Here is a 19322-nt window from a genome sequence, read left to right as displayed (position 1 = left end):
TGGTTAAGTCTCTACAGGGTGCAGTCAAAAATTCAGAAGAGAGACAATCCAGTCCCCTCCAATTTCCTGACCAGAATGGGCTTGACCATGAACTCACTTTCAAGATTTTATTCACTCCTTGTCCCTAAGGAAGCCATGAACCCTGCTCATTTCCACAAAGAAGCCACCTGTTTTAACCTGACATAATTCACAGGTCAGTCAGGGCCATCCCATCGTCTTCTCCTCTGGGTACCTCCACTTGGTACCCAGAGGAGAAGAGATTAAGTGCACAGGCTAGAATTGCATGGGTCCACAAAGCCCACCCTCAGCAGTTAACCTTCCTGCAGGAAAAATCATTCCACCTTTTCTGTCTGGTTTTGTTTTGTCATTTCTTCTCACAGGTACTCAGTCACACCTAGAGTTATCACACTCATTACAGGATAAAATGTTATTCAAAATGAAGAGTCTAAAAGGTTTGGAGGTACAATAACCCTAACTTATGCCAGAGAACAACATTTGTAAAGAAAATATGTGAATTAAATTTTAAAAGGCTTTCAACTGATAAGGTATTTCTTCATGTGAATCAATATGTATTTCTAATTATGAATTTCATTAAAGTAACTCACTATTGCCCTCTAACTTATAATTTGATATAAAAAAAACCACCCTCTTCATTTACTAGAAAGCTTTGCATGGGCTAATGGTGTATGGACCTATGTATTTAGACCATGGATAATATTTCCTTTTATTATTATGGTATATTATTATATCCAAATAATAACAGATTTCATTAAGAAATTATTTTCCTGCCAAGCTCTCTCTTCAGAGCCCCCTTCATTTCACTGTTCTTGAGGCTATAGATGAGGGGGTTCAGCATGGGAATCACCACCATGTCATGGTCCCATAGAACAGGGTGACTGGGGGCATGTAGATGGCTCAGTCAGTTAAGCATCTGTCCCCAGCTCAGGTCGTGACCCCAGAGTCCTGGGATCCAACCCCACATAGGGCTCTCTGCTTATTAGGGAGAACACCTCTCCCTCTGCCCCTTCCCCAGTTGGTACTCTCTTGCGTGCTCTCTTGCTCTCTCTCTATCAAATAAATAAATAAAACCTTTAAGAAAGAAAAATAGAGTGACCCCTGTGAGGTAGGACATGCAGGAGGAGAAGGCCTTGTGGCGTCCCTCAGTGGAGCACATCCTGAGGATGGTGACGAGAAGACAGGTGTAGGAGACCACTATGACACACACCATGACCATGATGATGGAGCCAGCCGTAAATGAGGGGACAATGGCGGGCAAACTGCTATCAGAACAGGAGAGCTTAACTGAAGGAGCAAAATCACAGAGAATATGGTTGACTTGATTAAGTCTAATCTCTACTAATCAGAACGAGCGAGTAGGAAATGGAACCCCAGCAGTGTGAGGAGCAAGTGCAAAAGGACCCATAGACAAGACTGTCCATCTCCGTGACGGGCACGATGGGTTGGGGTTATAACTAGTCCCCCAGGAAGGAGGAATCTGCGGCAGCAATCAGAACCTGAGGTTTATATGTGATTTATGTTTAATTTCGAGCATGCATAGCAAAGTACATACAGTTCTCATTCCTGCATTGGGACTATCTTACGACAAGTTCTCCACAAGCAGAGCCTTAGACAGCAATTTTTCTGCAAGTGGTTTAGTGAGACGTGGTCTCCAGGGAAAACTTACAAGGATGAGAGAGAAGCAGGAGAAGCCAGATAAAGCTGTGGGCTCTGCTGAAGGGTGGCTTCTTTCTGATCCCACAGGCAGCACTGGAGCCTGGAATGACACTACAGAGGTGTCCTACCCTGCCCCAGTAGCGTGTGTTTGTCGCTATTGTTCCTAAATCACTGTTTCCTTCCATTGTTGGCTACTGGTCACCCCAGGGAGTAAGGACACGCACTCCCTGACAATTCCAGTCGGTTATGTTCCCCCAGTGGAGAGCAGTTTTCAAAAGAGCATGGCTGGGAGCGTCAGCAGTTAGCTCTCAGAGAAGCCGTTCACTGGCTTGGCGAGAGAGATCTAGGAAAGGCATAGAAGTGTCTGTCCAGCTTTAAGGGTCCCCTATTACTATTATCTACAGCTTGCTAGACTGTTAGGTCACATCTGTTAGCATTGAAGTTCTGGAACGCATTGAAGGATGTCCAAAGTAAGTGCCTCCCCTAATAGAATTCTTTCTTGAATGACCTTAATTTTTCTCTTGGGTTTTAACCTTAGACAAACAAAGGTCTTCCTGGATAGGTGACATTTGTTCCGAACCTTGAAGAATGGTGAGAGTTTGAATAGGTAAGCTCAGGAAAAGGGATTTTCAGAAAGAATAGACTTCAGAATAAGGAAAGTGTAGCTTTTAATTGGGAGACAGTGTACTGACTGGCTTGCCACAATTACTGAGGGTTAAGACAGTAAACATCGGAGAGGACTTGACAGCACATTAGGTGGAAAATAGTACAGTTGGTGGAGGCCACGCCAATGAGAGAGGCACTAGGAGCCATTGTGAATCTCCTGAATGTCAGCGCAGTGACTAGGGATTTTCTTTTACAGCAAGGTCCTCCCCAGCTGAGTGGCCTCGGGGAAAGAAATCGCAGTGTCAATGCTGCATGTACATTGTCTTCCTACTCACCTTCTTCTGAACATTTCCCTGGGCAGTAGTTTCTCAAGACCTGCCATTCCCTTGCCCTGTGTTCGGGGCAGAGGAGATCTGAGGGACTTGGCGCATTTTCAGAATTATAAAATAATGATATTTTACTTCCTGTAAAGTGACTTCCCCTTGGGGGGGTATCTACATCCCAAGATATATTTTTTAACAAGTTGAGTTTCTGTCATTTTGATTGTCGAAGAAGAAGAAGTACAAACATCACTGGAAAGTCTGTATGGTAGGTCAAGATTTAAAAGCCTTTTTGAGAACATCATACTGGGTCTTAGATCCACAGAGCGCAAGACTTCCCGTGTCTAAAGCAGTGGTCTCCAGGTAATGGTCTCCAGTGGCACAAGAACTCTCATTAAAATCTTCGTGGTACTGAGTGCTATCCTTAAGGAATAGAGAAGACACAGCCTTTTATGTGATAGGAGACTCTAATGTCAAAGGGGACAATCACTTGAAAACTTATCCCTGAATTAGGGGATAAATGAACACATAGGAAGGACTGCAGAAAACCATACCTGTACATTCTTCCTCCAGCTTAATACCTTACAATTTTTAAGGACTGGGAGGTGATCTTCCTTCCGTGGAAGGTAGGAATTTTAGAGTTGCTTTACTCCTTACAATGAACATTTTTCCATATTCTCTAATAATTACGTATCCACGGTGTTAATAGCCTGTTAGAAGGTATTAAACTGCGGCCTCGGAGAAGCTGGAAATTTAGAATGTTGTCAACTCCCTACTCCTGGTAGAGATGGAATTCAAAAAACTACGCAGGGGAAGATTCAAAGGACTGAAAAAAAAAAAGAATAGGATAGTAAACTCTAGATAAAATCCAGGTTAATAAAGAGGGTAAGGCTTGGGAAAAACAAAAGAAGGACTGAAAAAATGGACAGGCATCTTGCTTTCCATTGCCTACCAGGGTATTCAGGAAGAATGGAAATAATGTCATATTGCCATAATTGATCACTACTGTACTAGAATAGAATGAAAAAAAAAACAGAATTTACCATCAACATATATGAAAAAGTATTGTGAAAGCCAAATATTTTCAACCCAAAATGATGAGAAACGTTGTGCAGAGTACATATGCACTCACATCCTGGACATTTCTCAGAGAGGCTTGCAAAAAACTTGGAGTGAGTTTGAGCAGAGATGGGCTGTTTTCATAAGCCTTCTCTAGCGATACGGCATGCCCCTTAGCAGATGACCACATATGCTGGTCAAATGTGATTCAATATTACAGTAAATAGAGATCATGTCTAGAGTTCACAAATGGTAGTTTCTTTCTCCTAGACTTTCAGCAACTACTTGTTAGAGTTCAGAGAAATTTTTTGTTGTTCACCTCTTGTAAATTAAAACAATCAAGAATGTGGAAAGCATCTATACTGTCTTCACACTACTAGGTAACATTATTATTTGAAAAAAAAAATTATTGGAGAATGTGTGCATGCAAGCTGTGGGGGGTGGGGACAGAGGAATAGAAAGAGAGAATCCTCAGACTCCCTACTGAGCATGGAGCTCAATACAGGGCTCTATCTCAGGACCCTGAAATCATGACCTGAGCTGAAATCAAGAGTTGAATGCTTAACCAACTGAGCCACCCAGGTGCCCTGCAACAGGTGACATTATTCTTAATATCTGTGTAGTGAGCAACAAACCATCTTCAGTACCTGTCCAAACAAAATAAATACTAAATTGATCACGTAGTATGTTGATGAATACACTGAAAGTAATAATCATGGAGGCTTTCCAGAGAACATACTGTTCCATTTTTTCCTTCAGATTTTGAACTAATCTTAGTAAAAACTATGCATTCATGAGGCTTATGCTATAGGTTGGGAGACATAAAATTTTAAAATAAACCTCTGCCCTAATTTAGGAGTCAAGCTAAAACATTTTTTTATTTAAAATTTAAAACAGACCTTCCTGTCATCACAATAAAATGGATGTAAATCTAAAAAAAGAAATGACCAACATAGGCAGGGAGGTCTGGAGAGGCTTCAGAGGGAAGAGGTATTGAATCATTTGTTCATGAGACCTATGTTTTCAGTGGGCATAGGAGGACAGGAAGAACCTTGTAAGTGATAGAAAACAACATGTGCAAAGTAGAAGAGCTTTGAAGGACATATTATTTTTTGGAAACAGTGGGATGTTCCCCATCAAGGGAAGGCTGACAGCAGGAAATGAGGCTGGACAGGTAAGACCTTGGATGCCATGCTTGGGCACTTTCAGTGAGAGAGGCTTGATGATCAACTAGCCTTTATTATCATCAAGCAAGTAGATCTCCAGACTCTTCCTGCCTTGCTATAAATATGCTGTGTGTGCACACCAAGAGCTGTATCACCCTCAGCAAACCAAGTAACTCGCTAAGCGATAGTTTCCTCCCTATAAACATGGTTATAATAATAGTACTTAATTCTTAGGATAGCTGTGAGGATGTAGGAGATTACATAACTGACTCATGCAATAAAGAATAGAAGTTATTGGAATTTTCTGGTGTGTAAGCAAAGGGGATCTAAAAGTCTACACTGAAGAGATGTAGCATGATTATAGACAGGACATAGAAAAGCTGGTGGTAGGGGGTGCCTGGGTTACTCAGTCAGTTGCGTGTCTGACTCTTGGTTTTGGCTCAGGTCATGATCTCAGGGTCCTGAGATCAAGCCCCACATTGGGCTCCAAGCTCAATGGGAAGTCTGCTTAAAATTCTCTCTCTTCCTTTTCCTCTAGCCCCACCCCCCCGCCGTGTGTGCTCGCTCTCTCTTTCAAATAGGGCTGCCTGGGTGGTTCAGTCGATTAAGCAGCTGTCTTTGGCTCAGGTATTGAACTTGCAGTCCTGGGATGGAGCCCTGTGTGGGGCTCCCTGCTCAGCAGAGAGCCTGCTTCATCCTCCCCCTCTGCCTACCCCCACTCATGCTCTCTCTCTTTCTCAAATAAATAAAATCTTAAAGGGCGCCTGGGTGGCTCAATGGGTTAAGCCTCTGCCTTCAGCTCAGGTCATGATCTCAGGGTCCTGGGATCAAGTCCCACATCGGGCTCTCTGCTCTGCAGGGAGCCTGCTTCCTCCTCTCTCTCTCTCTCTCTCCGCCTGCCTCTCTGCCTACTTGTGATCTCTATCAAAAAAATAAATAAAATCTTTTAAAAAAATCTTAAAAAAGTAATGAAATCAATCTTTGGAAAAGACAAGCTGGTGGCACATGAAGAAGAAGAAAAGGTGGGGCTGTTACAGAAATTCAAATGAGAGGTAGAAGAGAATGCAGGAGATTTTTTTAGTTAGGATCCTAGAATCTAGAAAATGCAGACAACAAGAAGGAGGAACCCAATTAATCTAAGCAAGGGCCTGAAAAATGAGAAGTCTGATAGGAAATAAACTGGTGCAGGGGAAACTGAGACAGAGGGAACACCACGTGAAAAGGCACAGCAGCGTGTGGACCAGGATATGCGCGGGAAAGGGAGGGTATGGCTGCCCGGCTGGGTGTGTAGGAGATGACAGAACTGAACTGGGAGCAGTATTTAGGGACAAGTTGTGATGAGGGCTGGACATCATGCTGGGGGATATTGGATTCCGTCCTATATACAGTGTATAGCTCTTCACTATTTTTGACAGTCAGTGACTTAACATATCCTGTGTTTAGGAATCTATCATCTGATGATGGGCTGGTGAATGAAATGAAAATGCAACAGATTTGTGACTAATGCACAACTACACACGTACCATATTCACCCTGTGGGAAAGGTCCAGGCCAATAGCAGGGGAAATAAAAGTAAAAACAAACAAAAAAACGAAAGATGAGGGCAAACAGACATCTGGAATTTTGGAAGTGATTTATTGGTAAAGATGAGGAAGGAGTCAAAATGGGTCTATGATGGCTCTCTGATGTGTATGACGTGATCTGGAAATACAAGAGGAAACTCTGACATTTGGGGATGTATGGTCAGGTCTGTTCCACAAATCTTGCATTCAACACTTGCCTGAGACTCTGGCCATGGAAATGCACCAGAGGATATTGGAGATTCGTTTTTGGTAGTAGCAGAAATTAGAGAGTCATACAAGGTAAGTGGTAGCTAAGAATGGAAAACATTTCCTTTAGAGGTGGATAGACAGGGAAACCTTCAGAGGAAAAGGAGCATGATATGGTCTCAAAGACAACCCATACGGATCTAAGTTGAAGATTGAGCAGGTGGATGAGTTTGCCAGGTAGGATCTTCGTGTTGGCTGTGAGCTGTCCGCCATACAGTCCTCTCCCCTGATCTTCACCTACTGATGCTGTATTGACATTCTAGTCTCCATGTAAGCATGCCACCTTCTCAGAGAGGGGCCTTCTCTTACTTCACAGACACAAGCAGTCATTCACTCTCCCATCACAGAGATCCTATGTGTCTGGTTCCATGTTTCCCATGTATAAAAACGTCTGGCACGTCATGTGCATTTAGTCAGTATGTACTGAATGAATTCATGGTTTGCATGGCCACTTAACCCTTCTGTACCTTGTCATCTTTTTAGAAATCAGGATGACAATTCCACATAGACTTGTGAAGATTACACAAGACAGCTCTATTGAACCCCAGCACATTACAGGTATTAAGGGGGTGCTGGTTATCTGGCCTGCCTCCTCTTGTATTCTTTGCCCAAATTACAATGCAAATAGAAAACAGTGACTCTTCAGCCCTCAATGTGTTTGTTTTCCTCTTGTCTTCTTTTATTTTTAATCTTCGTGATTCCTACAGAATAATTTCCAGTCAGGGTTTCTCTCTTTCTCTTGTACACTCTTTCAGTTTCCACTGCTGATTATTTACTATTTTTCTTTCCTTTCAGCTTTAACAGTGACTGAAATTAAAATTAAAATTCTGTTGAGTGTCTTCCTATCACTTTTCCGTCCTCACCTCTTACAAGATCAGATGCTGAATGGTCAATCTAAATAGAAATATGGTTTGCCAAACTGATCTGAAGAATTTGAGTTGATTCTATTCAGATCGGCACTTCCAAGTAAACCACATAACGAGGATACCTGCTAGAAAATGTCCTGGATGTTTTGCTAAAAACTCAAAAGTTGACTAGAGCATTATGACCAGAATATGCCATTCTAGAATGAGGCAGTACCTTCAAAATCATTTTGACTTCAAACTAGACCATTATATTAGACATCTGGAAAAAATTCCAATGAGAAATTCTTAAGAACTTGAAAATTATTGATATGTATCAAGAACTAATGACATTATATATCTCAAGCTCCAAATACTGCCATGGATAGGAACCTAGCAGAAGTTATATGTCACATTCCTTTTTATGGTCTAGTCATTCCTACAGTTATTACTTTTGGAGTTGCTTTGTGCTGAATCACTAATGAAAAAGAATTGCATTGACTTCCCTAAATTTTTTAAATGTCATATTCATCTTAAAGAATTTAAATGATTAGATTATATTGCTTATTTAATCTGTACTTTATTAAGCACTCCTAAGTACCAGGTTACCAGTAGATCTCAAAAAGCATTTGAAAATGTAGCATCACAAAATCCAGGGGCTGAAAACAAAACAATGTTATTTGTGTTTTTCTGCTTACATGTAGATCCTGACTGGAAGATAGATAAGAGTGCTTTCATGAGTAGAATCCAAGAAGATATTTGGTCATTTATACAGATTCTCATACTAGCATTATTCTCATCATGCTGACTCTTCAACTTGACTTCCGTTAGGTGGATCCAAAACGCCCCTTTCTCAGGTTCTCCCATGAAATGTTGCCTGAAACTTGCCCCAGTTCCCTTAACTAAAGTCTAGGTGACATCTGTGCTGTGGCAGCTCTTTACAATCATCTCAGAGTTTTAGCCTCAAGAAGCTCTGCGAGTTTGGAAGACGGTTGCTGCCTGCATCCAGAAGATGGGTAATCACACCACAGTGAGCTCCTTCCTTCTGTGGGGGTTTTCCAGTTCCCCAGACCTGCAGGGTCCCCTCTTTGCAATGATCTTCTTCTCTCATATGACCATTCTAGCTGCAAATGTGTCCATAATGGTGGCCATCAAACTCAGTCACAACCTTCACACCCCCATGTATTTTTTCCTCTGTGCCCTGTCCTTTTCAGAAACCTGTACCACCATGGCAATCATCCCTCGCATGTTAGCGGACTTGCTGTCTGACAGCAAGACCATTTCTCTTCCTGAGTGTGCCACGCAGATGTTTTTCTTCTTTGGCTTAGCCGCAAATAACTGCTTCATCATGGCTGCCATGTCCTATGACCGCTATATTGCCATTCACAACCCACTGCACTACCCCATCTTGATGACCCATAAAATCTGCTTTCGGTTCATTACGGCCTCCTGGATGCTTGGGTTTCTGGTTTCTCTGTGCATCGTCATCATTGTATTCAACTTGTCTTTCTGTGACTCCAACATCATCGAGCACTTCTTCTGTGACATCTCACCCGTGGTCTGCCTTGCGTGTGACTACACCTCCCGTCAGGAAATGGCTATTTTTGTGCTGTCTGCCTTTGTGTTGGTTGGCAGCTTTGTCTTTATCGTGATGTCCTACGTCTTCATTGTGTCCACAGTTGTGAAGATGCCCTCTGCCCAGGGGAGGTATAAGGCCTTCTCCACGTGCTCCTCTCACCTCACCGTGGTGTGCATACACTATGGATTCGCTGGCTTTGTCTATCTGAGGCCCAAGGACAGGGACTCGTTCCGTGAGGACATGCTGATGGCTGTCACATACACAGTGCTGACACCTCTGCTTAACCCCATCGTGTATAGTCTCAGAAACAAAGAAATGCAGACGGCCCTAAGGAAGGTACTAGACAAGACAGATAGGCTCATCCCTCAGATGGTGAATAAAAGAACATTGGACACTTAAAAAGTGCTGATAAGTGCTCGCTTCGGCAGCACATATAATAAAAAGTGCTGATAAATTAAAGTGGAAAAAGTGGAGTATTTCCAATGAAATCATCACTTTGTGTACAAAGCATTTAAAGTATTAACTAAAAAAAAAAAAAAAAAAACTAAAAAAAAAAAAATAAATAAAGTATTAACTAATTACCTGATATATTCTGACATCACCATTTTTCCAGAACAGAGTGTATAGTTTTAAAATGTGTATAAATATATGTGTGTGGTATACACATATATACATACGAGCATGCTCAAAGAATCCAAACATGTTTTCTAACACAGGATTTTCATGATAGGTGTCTGGTGTTCTTTCTAAGAACTTTCTGACTAGCCCTATATCTTGAATATTTTCTCCTACTTTTTTCTAAAGGTTTATAGTTTATAATTGTACCCTTTACATCTAGGTCCATATTTTATTTTGTGTTAATCCTATGGAAGGTGTGAGGTTTATGCTGAGGTGCTTCTGCCCTCCATGGGTGTCCCATTGCTCGGTGCCGTTTGTTGAAGGGCCTTCCTTCTTTCGCTGGATTGCCTTTGTACCTTTTTAGAAAAATCAGTTGGGCACACTTGTGTAGATCTTTCTCTGGGTTCTCTAGGCAGCCTCTGTGGTTTGTGTGTCTAATCTTCCACCAGTACCACCCTGTCCTGATACTACAGCAAGTAATAAGCCTTAATATCGTGTAAAGTGATACTTCCCACCTTATTCTTGTCTCTTAAAATGATTTTTCATATTCTAGGACCTTTCCTTTTTAGTAATGTAAGCATTTAGTGCTGTAAATTTCCCTCTCGGCACTGCATTACCTGAATCTCACATGTTTTTATATCTTGCTTTTTATTTTCATCTGTTGTATGTATAAAAACTGAAGTCCCAGGTCTTTTTTTTTTTTATCATTTAGTTTCTGTTTACAGAACTTCCTTTAGCAATTACTTAAGGTAGCTCTGTTAAGAGCAAATTTTCATAGCTTTCTTTCATCTGAAATGTCTTCATTACTCCATTTCTGAAGGCTACATTTTGCCAGTCATAGATTTACATTTGACTTGTCTTTGCTTTTGGTACAGACAGTCCCTCACTTATGATTTTTTTTAAGATTTTATTTATTTATTTGACAGAGACAATGAGAGAGGGAACACAAGCAGGGGGAGTGGAAGAGGGAGAAGCAGGCTTCCCACTGAGCAAAGAGCCTGATGTGGGGCTTGATCCCAGGCCCCTGAGATCATGACCTGAGCCCAAGGCAGATGCTTAACAACTGAGCCACCCAGGCACCCCCACTTATGATGGTTTCGACTTGTGATTTTTTGACTTTACAATTGTGTGACAGCAATATGCATTTAGTAGAAACCATACCTCAGATTTTGAATTTGGATCTCTTCCCGTCACTCATGATGCTGGGCAGCAGCGTGGAGCCACAACTCCCCGTCAGCCACGCAACCAGGACAGCTAATAACTGATGCACACACAACTGTTCTGTACATACACAACCATTCTGCTTTTCACTTTCAGTACAGTAGTCAGTAAGTTACCTGAGATAGTCAGCACTTTATTATAAGATGATTTTGCATCAGATGGTTTTGTCCAACTGTAGGCTCACGTTAGTTTTCTGAACGTGTCTAAGGAAGTTCTGTAGGTTGGGTGGATGAGCTGTTGAGCTGTAGCTGCAGGCCGCATGTCAGTGTGTGTGTTCAGCTTCCTGTTGAGTGCTATGGACACAACTCCAGCAAAATGCTCCCTGCAGATGGTTGAGATGGAAGTCCAGCTGCCCAGTCTGCCCTGATGGCTCTTAGTGATAATGTCACCCTGGCTACATGCCTTCTTGCCTCCAAATAAGCTCAGCTCCTTGTTGGGCTCCACTGCCACTAGGGAAGGGGGTAGTAGAGAGCTAGTTCACCCTGCCCTGTCCTTGCAGGGCGTGGGTGAAAGCTCAGCTCTGTGGGTGCTTTCCCAAGTAGGGTTGGAGGCAGGGGGAGCTGAGTACCATTAGCCCCACCTCATACTCCCTCATTAAGTCTCGTGCTGCCAGGTGACAGTGGAGGCTCATTTCCCTGCTGGATCTGACTGACATCACCCGGGCAAGGGAATCAGAGAGTGGGTGGGGTGAACATAAGCAACCTGCTTGGCCCCACTGAAAGCTGGGGGTGGGTGGCAGGTATGATTTTCTGTAGGTATTTGTCCGGAGTAAGGTGGGTATGGCCAAAAGCATTTCTGTTCTGTTGAGGCCACTCTTTTCCAGTTCTTCGGCTAGGAGAAACAGGATTTTCCTAGAGTTCTTTTTGTCTGTGTCCCTTGTTGATTCTTGATGGTCCCTGTCCAGGATATAGGGAAACCCAGGGACTGACTACTGTGTTGTTATTCAGGTCCCAAAGTCCCTAGGAGGATGCCTTCTTCTTTCTACCTTTAGAATCTTCCTATGCTTAATTATTTTATCTATAATGGATTTTTTGTGTTTGGCGTGTGTGTGTGTGTGTGTGTGTGTGTGTGTGTGTGTGTAAAACAAGAGGGGAGGGCCTGAGAGGAATGGAGCTACTTCATTATCAGTGGGACCAGAAGTCTATGCTTTCAAAAATTTAGAGATATTTTTCTACATTCTAATTTATTTTGTACAAGAAATTTGGTCATTAGACCAAGCTAGCCTGATATCTCCAAAAGAGAAATCTCTACCCTGAACTCTGAACAGTAAGGGTTGACTGGAAAGGAATGTGTCCAGGATGGATGAAATTCTCTAGTGGTGAAGCTGTCTCCCAAGAGCCCCTCAGTCCAGCCTATCAGAGAGTCTATGCCTTAAAAGAGGGCAAAATATTAATAGGATATTTGGGACCTTGAGCTTTCACCGAACCCTTATGTGCCTCAGTCACATCCTCTATAAAATATAGTTAAAGGAAAAAAACCCATCATAATGTTATTCTGAGGACTAATTGGGCTAATATGTGTAAATCCCTGAGAACAGTACCTGGAATGCAGTAAACACTGTCACAGTGTTAGCTCCTATCACTCACACTGGTAGTACTGGTACTAGTCCTTTCACTAACATTTGATTTCTAGATCTTCTAACTCTCCAGCCAGGAAAATACATGAGGGAGACATTATTCAGCAGAAGGTGATTACAGTACTTTTACTAAATGAGGCTGGGATCCTAGTTGTCGATCTGCGAACCAGTGTGGAGGCAGTGGTGGAGCTGTGCTGAGCATCAGTTTGTATAAAAGCCTGTCACAACTGGAGCAGGTTCTGACCCGAACACTCGGTCACTTGAGTCAGGCTGAAGCATTCAGCAGATCAGTGACCAGGATTCTATGGCGGCAGACAGTGGTTCATACCAGAGCAAAAACTCATCCAGTCATCCATTCCCTTATTCATTTCTCATTCATTCATTTTAAATACGCATTTATGCTTATTGTGTGTCCATTAGATGCATGGGGAAAGAGCAAAGACAAAGTGGTAGCTATGGAAAGCTTTCAGCACTGTGGAGAAAACAAATATTAAGTCTATAAGTGCACTGAATGTTCTGAAGAAAACAGAGTTCTGTAGGTGTACTTCATTGGTTCTGGAGCCTCAAGAAGGCTTTCCCAGATATATAGGGATTATAGATACCTCAGTATCTGAGGTATTATAGATAACTCAGGTTGGTATCTATAACATAAGATATTAGCTTATGATTAGCATAAGATATAACATAAGATGTTAGCAAGGTAAGGGGGTAATGAATTCAGGGAGAGGTACTCTCACTGCATGTGAGAGGGTCCTGAGACAGCAAAGACTACGGACATGTTTAAGGATTTAAAAGAAGTTATTTGGAGACCAAGGGAAGACCGGCAAAAGACAGAAATAGAGCAAGGGCTGTATTCAGGACTCTGAGTCATTTTAAGAATTGCTCTCTTTTTGAATGATACCAAACATTTGGAGAAAAATTAATAACTATTCTACTCAAACTATTCAAAATATAGAAGAAGGAAAGTTCCAAATTCATTCCATGAGGACAGTATCACCCTGATACCAAAACCAAAGGTACCACAAAAAGGGAGAACTACAGGCCAATATCTCTGATGAAAATGATGCAAAAATCCTCAACAAAATACTAGCAAACAGAATCCAACAATACATTAAAAAAGTCATTCACCACAATTAAGTGGGATTTATTCCCAGGATGCAAGGGCAGTTCAATATTTGCATATCAATCCACATGATACATCACATCAGTAAGAGAAAGTATAAAAACCACATGATCATCTCAATAGATGCAGAAAAAGCATTTGACAAAGTACAACATCCATTCATGATAAAAGTAGGTTTAGAGGGAACATACCTCAATATAATAAATGCCATATATGAAAAATCCAAGCAAACATCATACTCAGTGGGGGAAAAATGACAGCTTTCCTCCTAAGATCAGGAACAAGGCAAGGATGTCCACTCTCACCACTTTTATTCAACATAGTACTGGAAGTCCTAGCCACAGCAATTAGACAACAAAAAGAAATAAAAGGCATCCAAATTAGTAAGGAGGAAGTAAAACTTTCATTATTTGCAGGTGACATGATACTACATATGAAAACTCTAAAGACCATAGCAAAAAAAAAAAAGAAAAAACCTACTAGAACTGACAAATGAATTCAGTAAAGTCATAGGGTACAAAATAAATGTGCAGAAATCCATTGCATTTCTATACACTAATAATGAAGCAGCAGAAAGAGAAATGAAGGGGCACCTGGGTGGCTCAGTGGGTTAAAGCCTCTGCCTTCATCTCAGGTCATGATCCCAGAGTCCTGGGATCCAGCCCCGCATCAGGATCTCTGCTCAGCAGGGAGCCTGCTTCCTCCTCTCTCTGCCTGCCTCTCTGCCTACTTGTGATCTCTCTCTGTCAAATACATAAAAAAAATCTTAAAAACAAAATTTAAAAAAGAGAAATGAAAACAATTCCATTTATAATTGCACCAAAAGGGCACCTCGGTGGCTCAGTTGGTTGGGCAACTGCCTTTGACTCGGGTCATGATCCCAGCGTCCAGGGATCAAGTCCCACATCAGGCTCCCAGTTCCATGCGGGGTCTGCTTCTCCCTCTCAAGCTCTCGCTCTCTCTCTCTCTCAAATAAATAAATAAAAATCTTAAAAAAAAATAATTGCACTGAAAATAAGATACCCAGGAATAAACTTAACCAAACAGTTCAGAGATCCGTACTCTGAATACTATAAAACACTGATGAAAGAAATTGAAGACAACACAAAGAAATGGGAAGACATTCCATGCTCATGGATTAGATGAACAAATGTTAATATATCTATACTTACACTACCAAAGCAATCTCTATGAGAATAACAACAGCATTTTTCACAGAACTAGAACAAAAAATTCCTAAAATTTATATGGAACCATGAAAGACTCTGAATAACAAAAGAAATCTTGAAAAAGAAAAGCAAAGCCGGAGCTATCACAATTCCAGGCTTCAAGGTATATTACAAAAATTGTAGTAATCGAAACAGTATAGACACATAGGTCAATTGAACAGAACAGAAAACACAGAAATAAACCCACAATTATAGGGTCAGTTAATCCTCAACACAGCAGGAAAGAAGATCCAGTGGGAAAAAGACAGTCTCTTCAACAATGGTACTGGGAAAACAGGACAGCTACATGCAAAAGAATGAAACTAGACCACTCTCTTACACCATATACAAAAATAAATTCAAAATGGATTTAAAAAAATGGATTAAAGACCTAAATATGAGACCTAAAACCATAAAAATCTTAGAAGAGAGCACAGGCAATAATTTCTCTGACCTCAGCCATAGCTATATTTTTCTGGATGTCTCTTCAGACAAGGCGAACAAAAGCAAAAATGAACCATTGGGACTACATCAAAAGAAAAAGCCTCTGCACAGCAAAGAAAAAAATCAACAAAACGAAAAGACAACCTACTGAATGAGAGAAGATATTTGCAAATGACATACCTGATAAAGGGTTAGTTTCCAAAACACATAAAGAACTTATAAAACAATACCCAGAAATTAAATAATCCAATTAAGAAGTGGGCAGAAGACATGAACAGACATATCTCCAAAGAAGACATCCAGATGGCCAAGAGCCATATGAAAAGATGCTCAACATCACTCATCATGAGGGAAATGCAAATCAAAACTACAATGAGATATCACCTCACACCTGTCAGAATGACTAAAATAAAAAACACAAGAAACAACAAGCATTGGTGAGGATGTGGAGAAAAAGGAACTCTCGTGCACTGTTGGTGGGCAGGCACACTGATGTGACCACTGTAGAAAACAGTAAGGGCATTCCTCAATAGTTAAAAATAGAACTACCCTATGATCCAGTAATTGCACTACTAAGTATTGACCCCCAAAATACAAATGCACTAATTCAAAAGGATGCATGCATCCCTATGTTTAAAGCAGTATTATTTATAATAGCCAAATTATGGAAGCAGCTCAAGTGTCCATCAATACATGAATGGGTAAACAAGAAATGTATACGTTCCAACATACAGATATTTGTTGGAATATTACTCAGCCATGAAAAGAATGAAATCTTGCCATTTGCAATAACATGAATGGAGCTAGAGAATATCATGCTAAGTGAAATAAATCAATGGAGAAAGATAACTATCATATGATCTCACTCATATGTGGAATTTAAGAAATAAAACAAAGGAGCAAAGGAAAAAAGATAAACAAAGCAACAAACAGACTCTTAGTCCTAGAGAACAACCTGATGGTTGCCAGAAGGGAGGTGGTTGGAGGGCTGAGTGAAATAGGTGATGGGGAGTAAGGAGTGCACTTGTTGTGATAGGCGCAGTGTGGTGCATGGAATTGTTGAATCACTTTATTATACACTTGAAACTAATATAGCACTGTATGTTAACTATACTGGAGTTAAAATTAAATAAAATTTGCCTTTTTTCTAAACTCTTTGGGAGATATTAATGAAAGAAGAAATCTATTTAGATTTACGGTCGTGGTTGTTGTATAGAGAATGAATTGGAAGAGTAAAAGAGGGTAGAGGAAAGCTGGTTAGGGTTGTATTAGGATTCTCCAGAGATACAGAACCAATAAAGAAATGTATATATGAATATATAAATACATATAAGGAGAGATTTTAAGGAAGTGGCTTATATAATTGTTGCAGTTGGCAATTTCAAAATCCACAGTGCAGTCCAGCAGACTGAAAATTCCATAAGAGTTGATGTTGTAGCCTTGACTTCAAAGGCATTATCCCTCTTTTTCAGAGGACCTCAGTTTTTTTCCCTTCAGGCTTTCAACTGATTGAACAAGCACTCCCCACATTATGGAGAGTAATGTACTTTACTCAAAGCCCAGCAATTAAATATTAGTCACATCTAAAAATACCTTCACAGCCAAGACTGCTGTTTGACCAAACAACTGATCACCATAGCCTAGTCAACACATAGAATGAGCTATCACAGGAGTTCTACTGCAAAATAAATGTATAAGGTGGTAGTTTGAAATGCAAGTGTTGACAATGAAAATGAAAAGAAGTAGGAAGTAAATATTTAGACTCTGAATGTATGACATTTTGTAACTGGATGCAGGACTGTGAAGGGGGAAGAGAAATCAATTTCTCTCAGGATTCAGAATCCATAAACTGAATGAGGGGCCTCTTGCTGGGATGCAGAATATTGGAGGGAGGAATTTGGAGTAGGAAATGATACCTCTGTTTGAGATGATCTGTCCTTGAGTTTCATTAGACAAAAGCACTTTTGTTTAAAACATTAAAGAGAGGACTGGGGAAGAGAAATAAGTGTGGTAGTCAGTACATAAAGATAAGTTAAGCTTCATGGAGGAAACACAATCCAGTCCCCTCTAACTTCCTTCACAGGATGTGAGTCTGCCCATGAACAAGTCACTTCAAGAGTTGTTTGTTCCCTCAGTCCCTGAGGAGTTCAGGAGTCATGCTCACTCCCACAGAGAAGTCACCTATTTGACCTGATGGAAGCATTCACAGGTTAGGAACATCCTGTCCTGTTCTTTTATGAGGTCCCCTACAACGAGGCTGGAACCAGGGATGGGGAACACATGCCAACATTTCTGGGTCCACAGAATCCATTCCCAGCAGATAACTTTACTGCAAAAAATGTTTCCAATCGTTTTACTGTCTGGTTCCACTTGGTCATTTCCCCCTCAAAATGTATTCAGTCATAATAATTATGCTCATTTCAGGTTAACTTCTCTTGAAACGGACTTAGTCTTAAAGGTATGGAGGTACAATAACCTTAACTAATGCAGAGAGCTGCTTTTGAAAAAATAAGAAGAAAAGTTATGAAGGATTTTCAGTTGATTAGGTATGTTTTCATGTGAACCAATTTGTGTTTGTAATTTAAATTAATTTTGTTGAAGGTAACTTACTATAAGCCTGATTTACAAATTGGTATCAGAAAATCCACCCCCCCCCACTTTAAAACCTCCATGCTGACTGACATACGGACTGACATATTTAGACCACATATATATAATTTTTAGACATACTTAGACCACATAAATATAATTTTTATTATTATATTTATGGTATTTTATCAAATACTATAAAATAAAAGAATATATTTTATTATTATATTTATGGCATTTTATCAAATACTATATAAAAGCTTCACTAAGAAAATATTTTTCTGGCAAGCTCCCTCTTCAGCGCCCCCTTCATCTCACTATTCCTGAGGCTATAGATGAGGGGGTTCAACATGGGGACCACTATCAGGTAGAACACAGACACCACCTTGTTCTGGTCAGTTGAGTAGCAGGACTTGGGCATCACATAGATGAATGTGATAGTCCCATAGAACAGAGTGACTGCTGTGAGGTGGGACGTGCAAGTGGAGAAGGCCTTGCGGCGTCCCTCGGTGGAGCACATCTTCAGGACTGTGACGAGAATACAGATGTAGGAGACTGCTATGACACACACAGTGACCATGATGATGGAGCCAGCCGTAAATGAGGGGACAACGGCAGGGATACTGCTATCAGAACAGGAAAGCTTAACTAAAGGAGCAAAATCACAGAAAAAATGGTTGACTTGATTTGGTCCACAGAAGAGTAAAAATGAGAAACAAATAGTAAAAGAGGAAGCATTGAGAAAACTACCTATGTAAGTCACTGCGAGTAGGCGAACACAAATTTGTGTGCACATTTTGGTTGAATAAAGCAGCGGGTTGCAGATTGCCATGAAGCGATCATATGCCATGGCAGCCAGCAGAAAGCACTCACTTGACCCAAAGAAAACAACTGAACCCAGCTGGATGGCACATCCAAGATAGGAGATGGTATTTCTCTCCACCAGGAAGTTTACAAGCATGTTGGGTGTGACAGCAGATGAATAGCCTATGTCAGCCAAGGCCAAGTGGCTCAGAAAAAAATACATAGGGTGGTGAAGCTGCGAGGAGATTCTGATCAGAATGATTGTGCCAAGGTTACCAGATATGGTCACCAGGTAGATGCAGAGGATGGTCGGGAGGAGGACAACTTGAAGGATAGGGTCATCGGTTAGGCCCAGTAAAATGAACCCTGTCACTGCAGTATGGTTCCCACTCCCCAAGGAATCCATGAGACAATGGAGCAGCTCCCCAAATGAACCTGTGGTGAAAACATTATGGGAGTTATAAATTTGATGGCTTCATTTTCGTTAATACACAAAGACGTTATTATAAACAAGCAAATATTTAAACTAAGTTTGGACTATTTTTTTTAACTTTAAAAAATTTATATATTTTACATAAAGTTTTAGAGTAAAAAATGTGTTTATATGAGTATTCTGTATTTTAAGAATTGTTTTCAACAGAAACTAGGAAAACTTCAAATAAGA

General features: G+C 40.8%; 2 protein-coding genes across 2 annotated transcripts; one reads left to right on the top strand and one right to left on the bottom strand.

Annotated features, from left to right (window-relative positions):
- Nucleotides 1–8508: 8508 nt before the first annotated feature.
- Nucleotides 8509–9474, top strand: LOC308350817 (olfactory receptor 10T2-like; the record flags this gene model as incomplete). Its single annotated transcript, XM_080816296.1, has 1 exon — nucleotides 8509–9474. One exon carries the CDS (start codon nucleotides 8509–8511, stop codon nucleotides 9472–9474), a length of 966 nt encoding a protein of 321 aa, XP_080672422.1.
- An 8645-nt stretch (nucleotides 9475–18119) lies between these two features.
- Nucleotides 18120–19064, bottom strand: LOC308350236 (olfactory receptor 5P76-like; the record flags this gene model as incomplete). The annotated part of the gene is made up of 1 exon (XM_080815332.1): nucleotides 18120–19064. One exon carries the CDS (start codon nucleotides 19062–19064, stop codon nucleotides 18120–18122), a length of 945 nt encoding a protein of 314 aa, XP_080671458.1.
- Nucleotides 19065–19322: the final 258 nt, after the last annotated feature.

This window comes from Martes martes (assembly GCF_963455335.1).
Source record: "Martes martes genome assembly, chromosome: 10".
Lineage (NCBI taxonomy): Eukaryota > Metazoa > Chordata > Mammalia > Carnivora > Mustelidae > Martes > Martes martes.
This window is presented reverse-complemented; position numbering and strand designations above follow the sequence as displayed.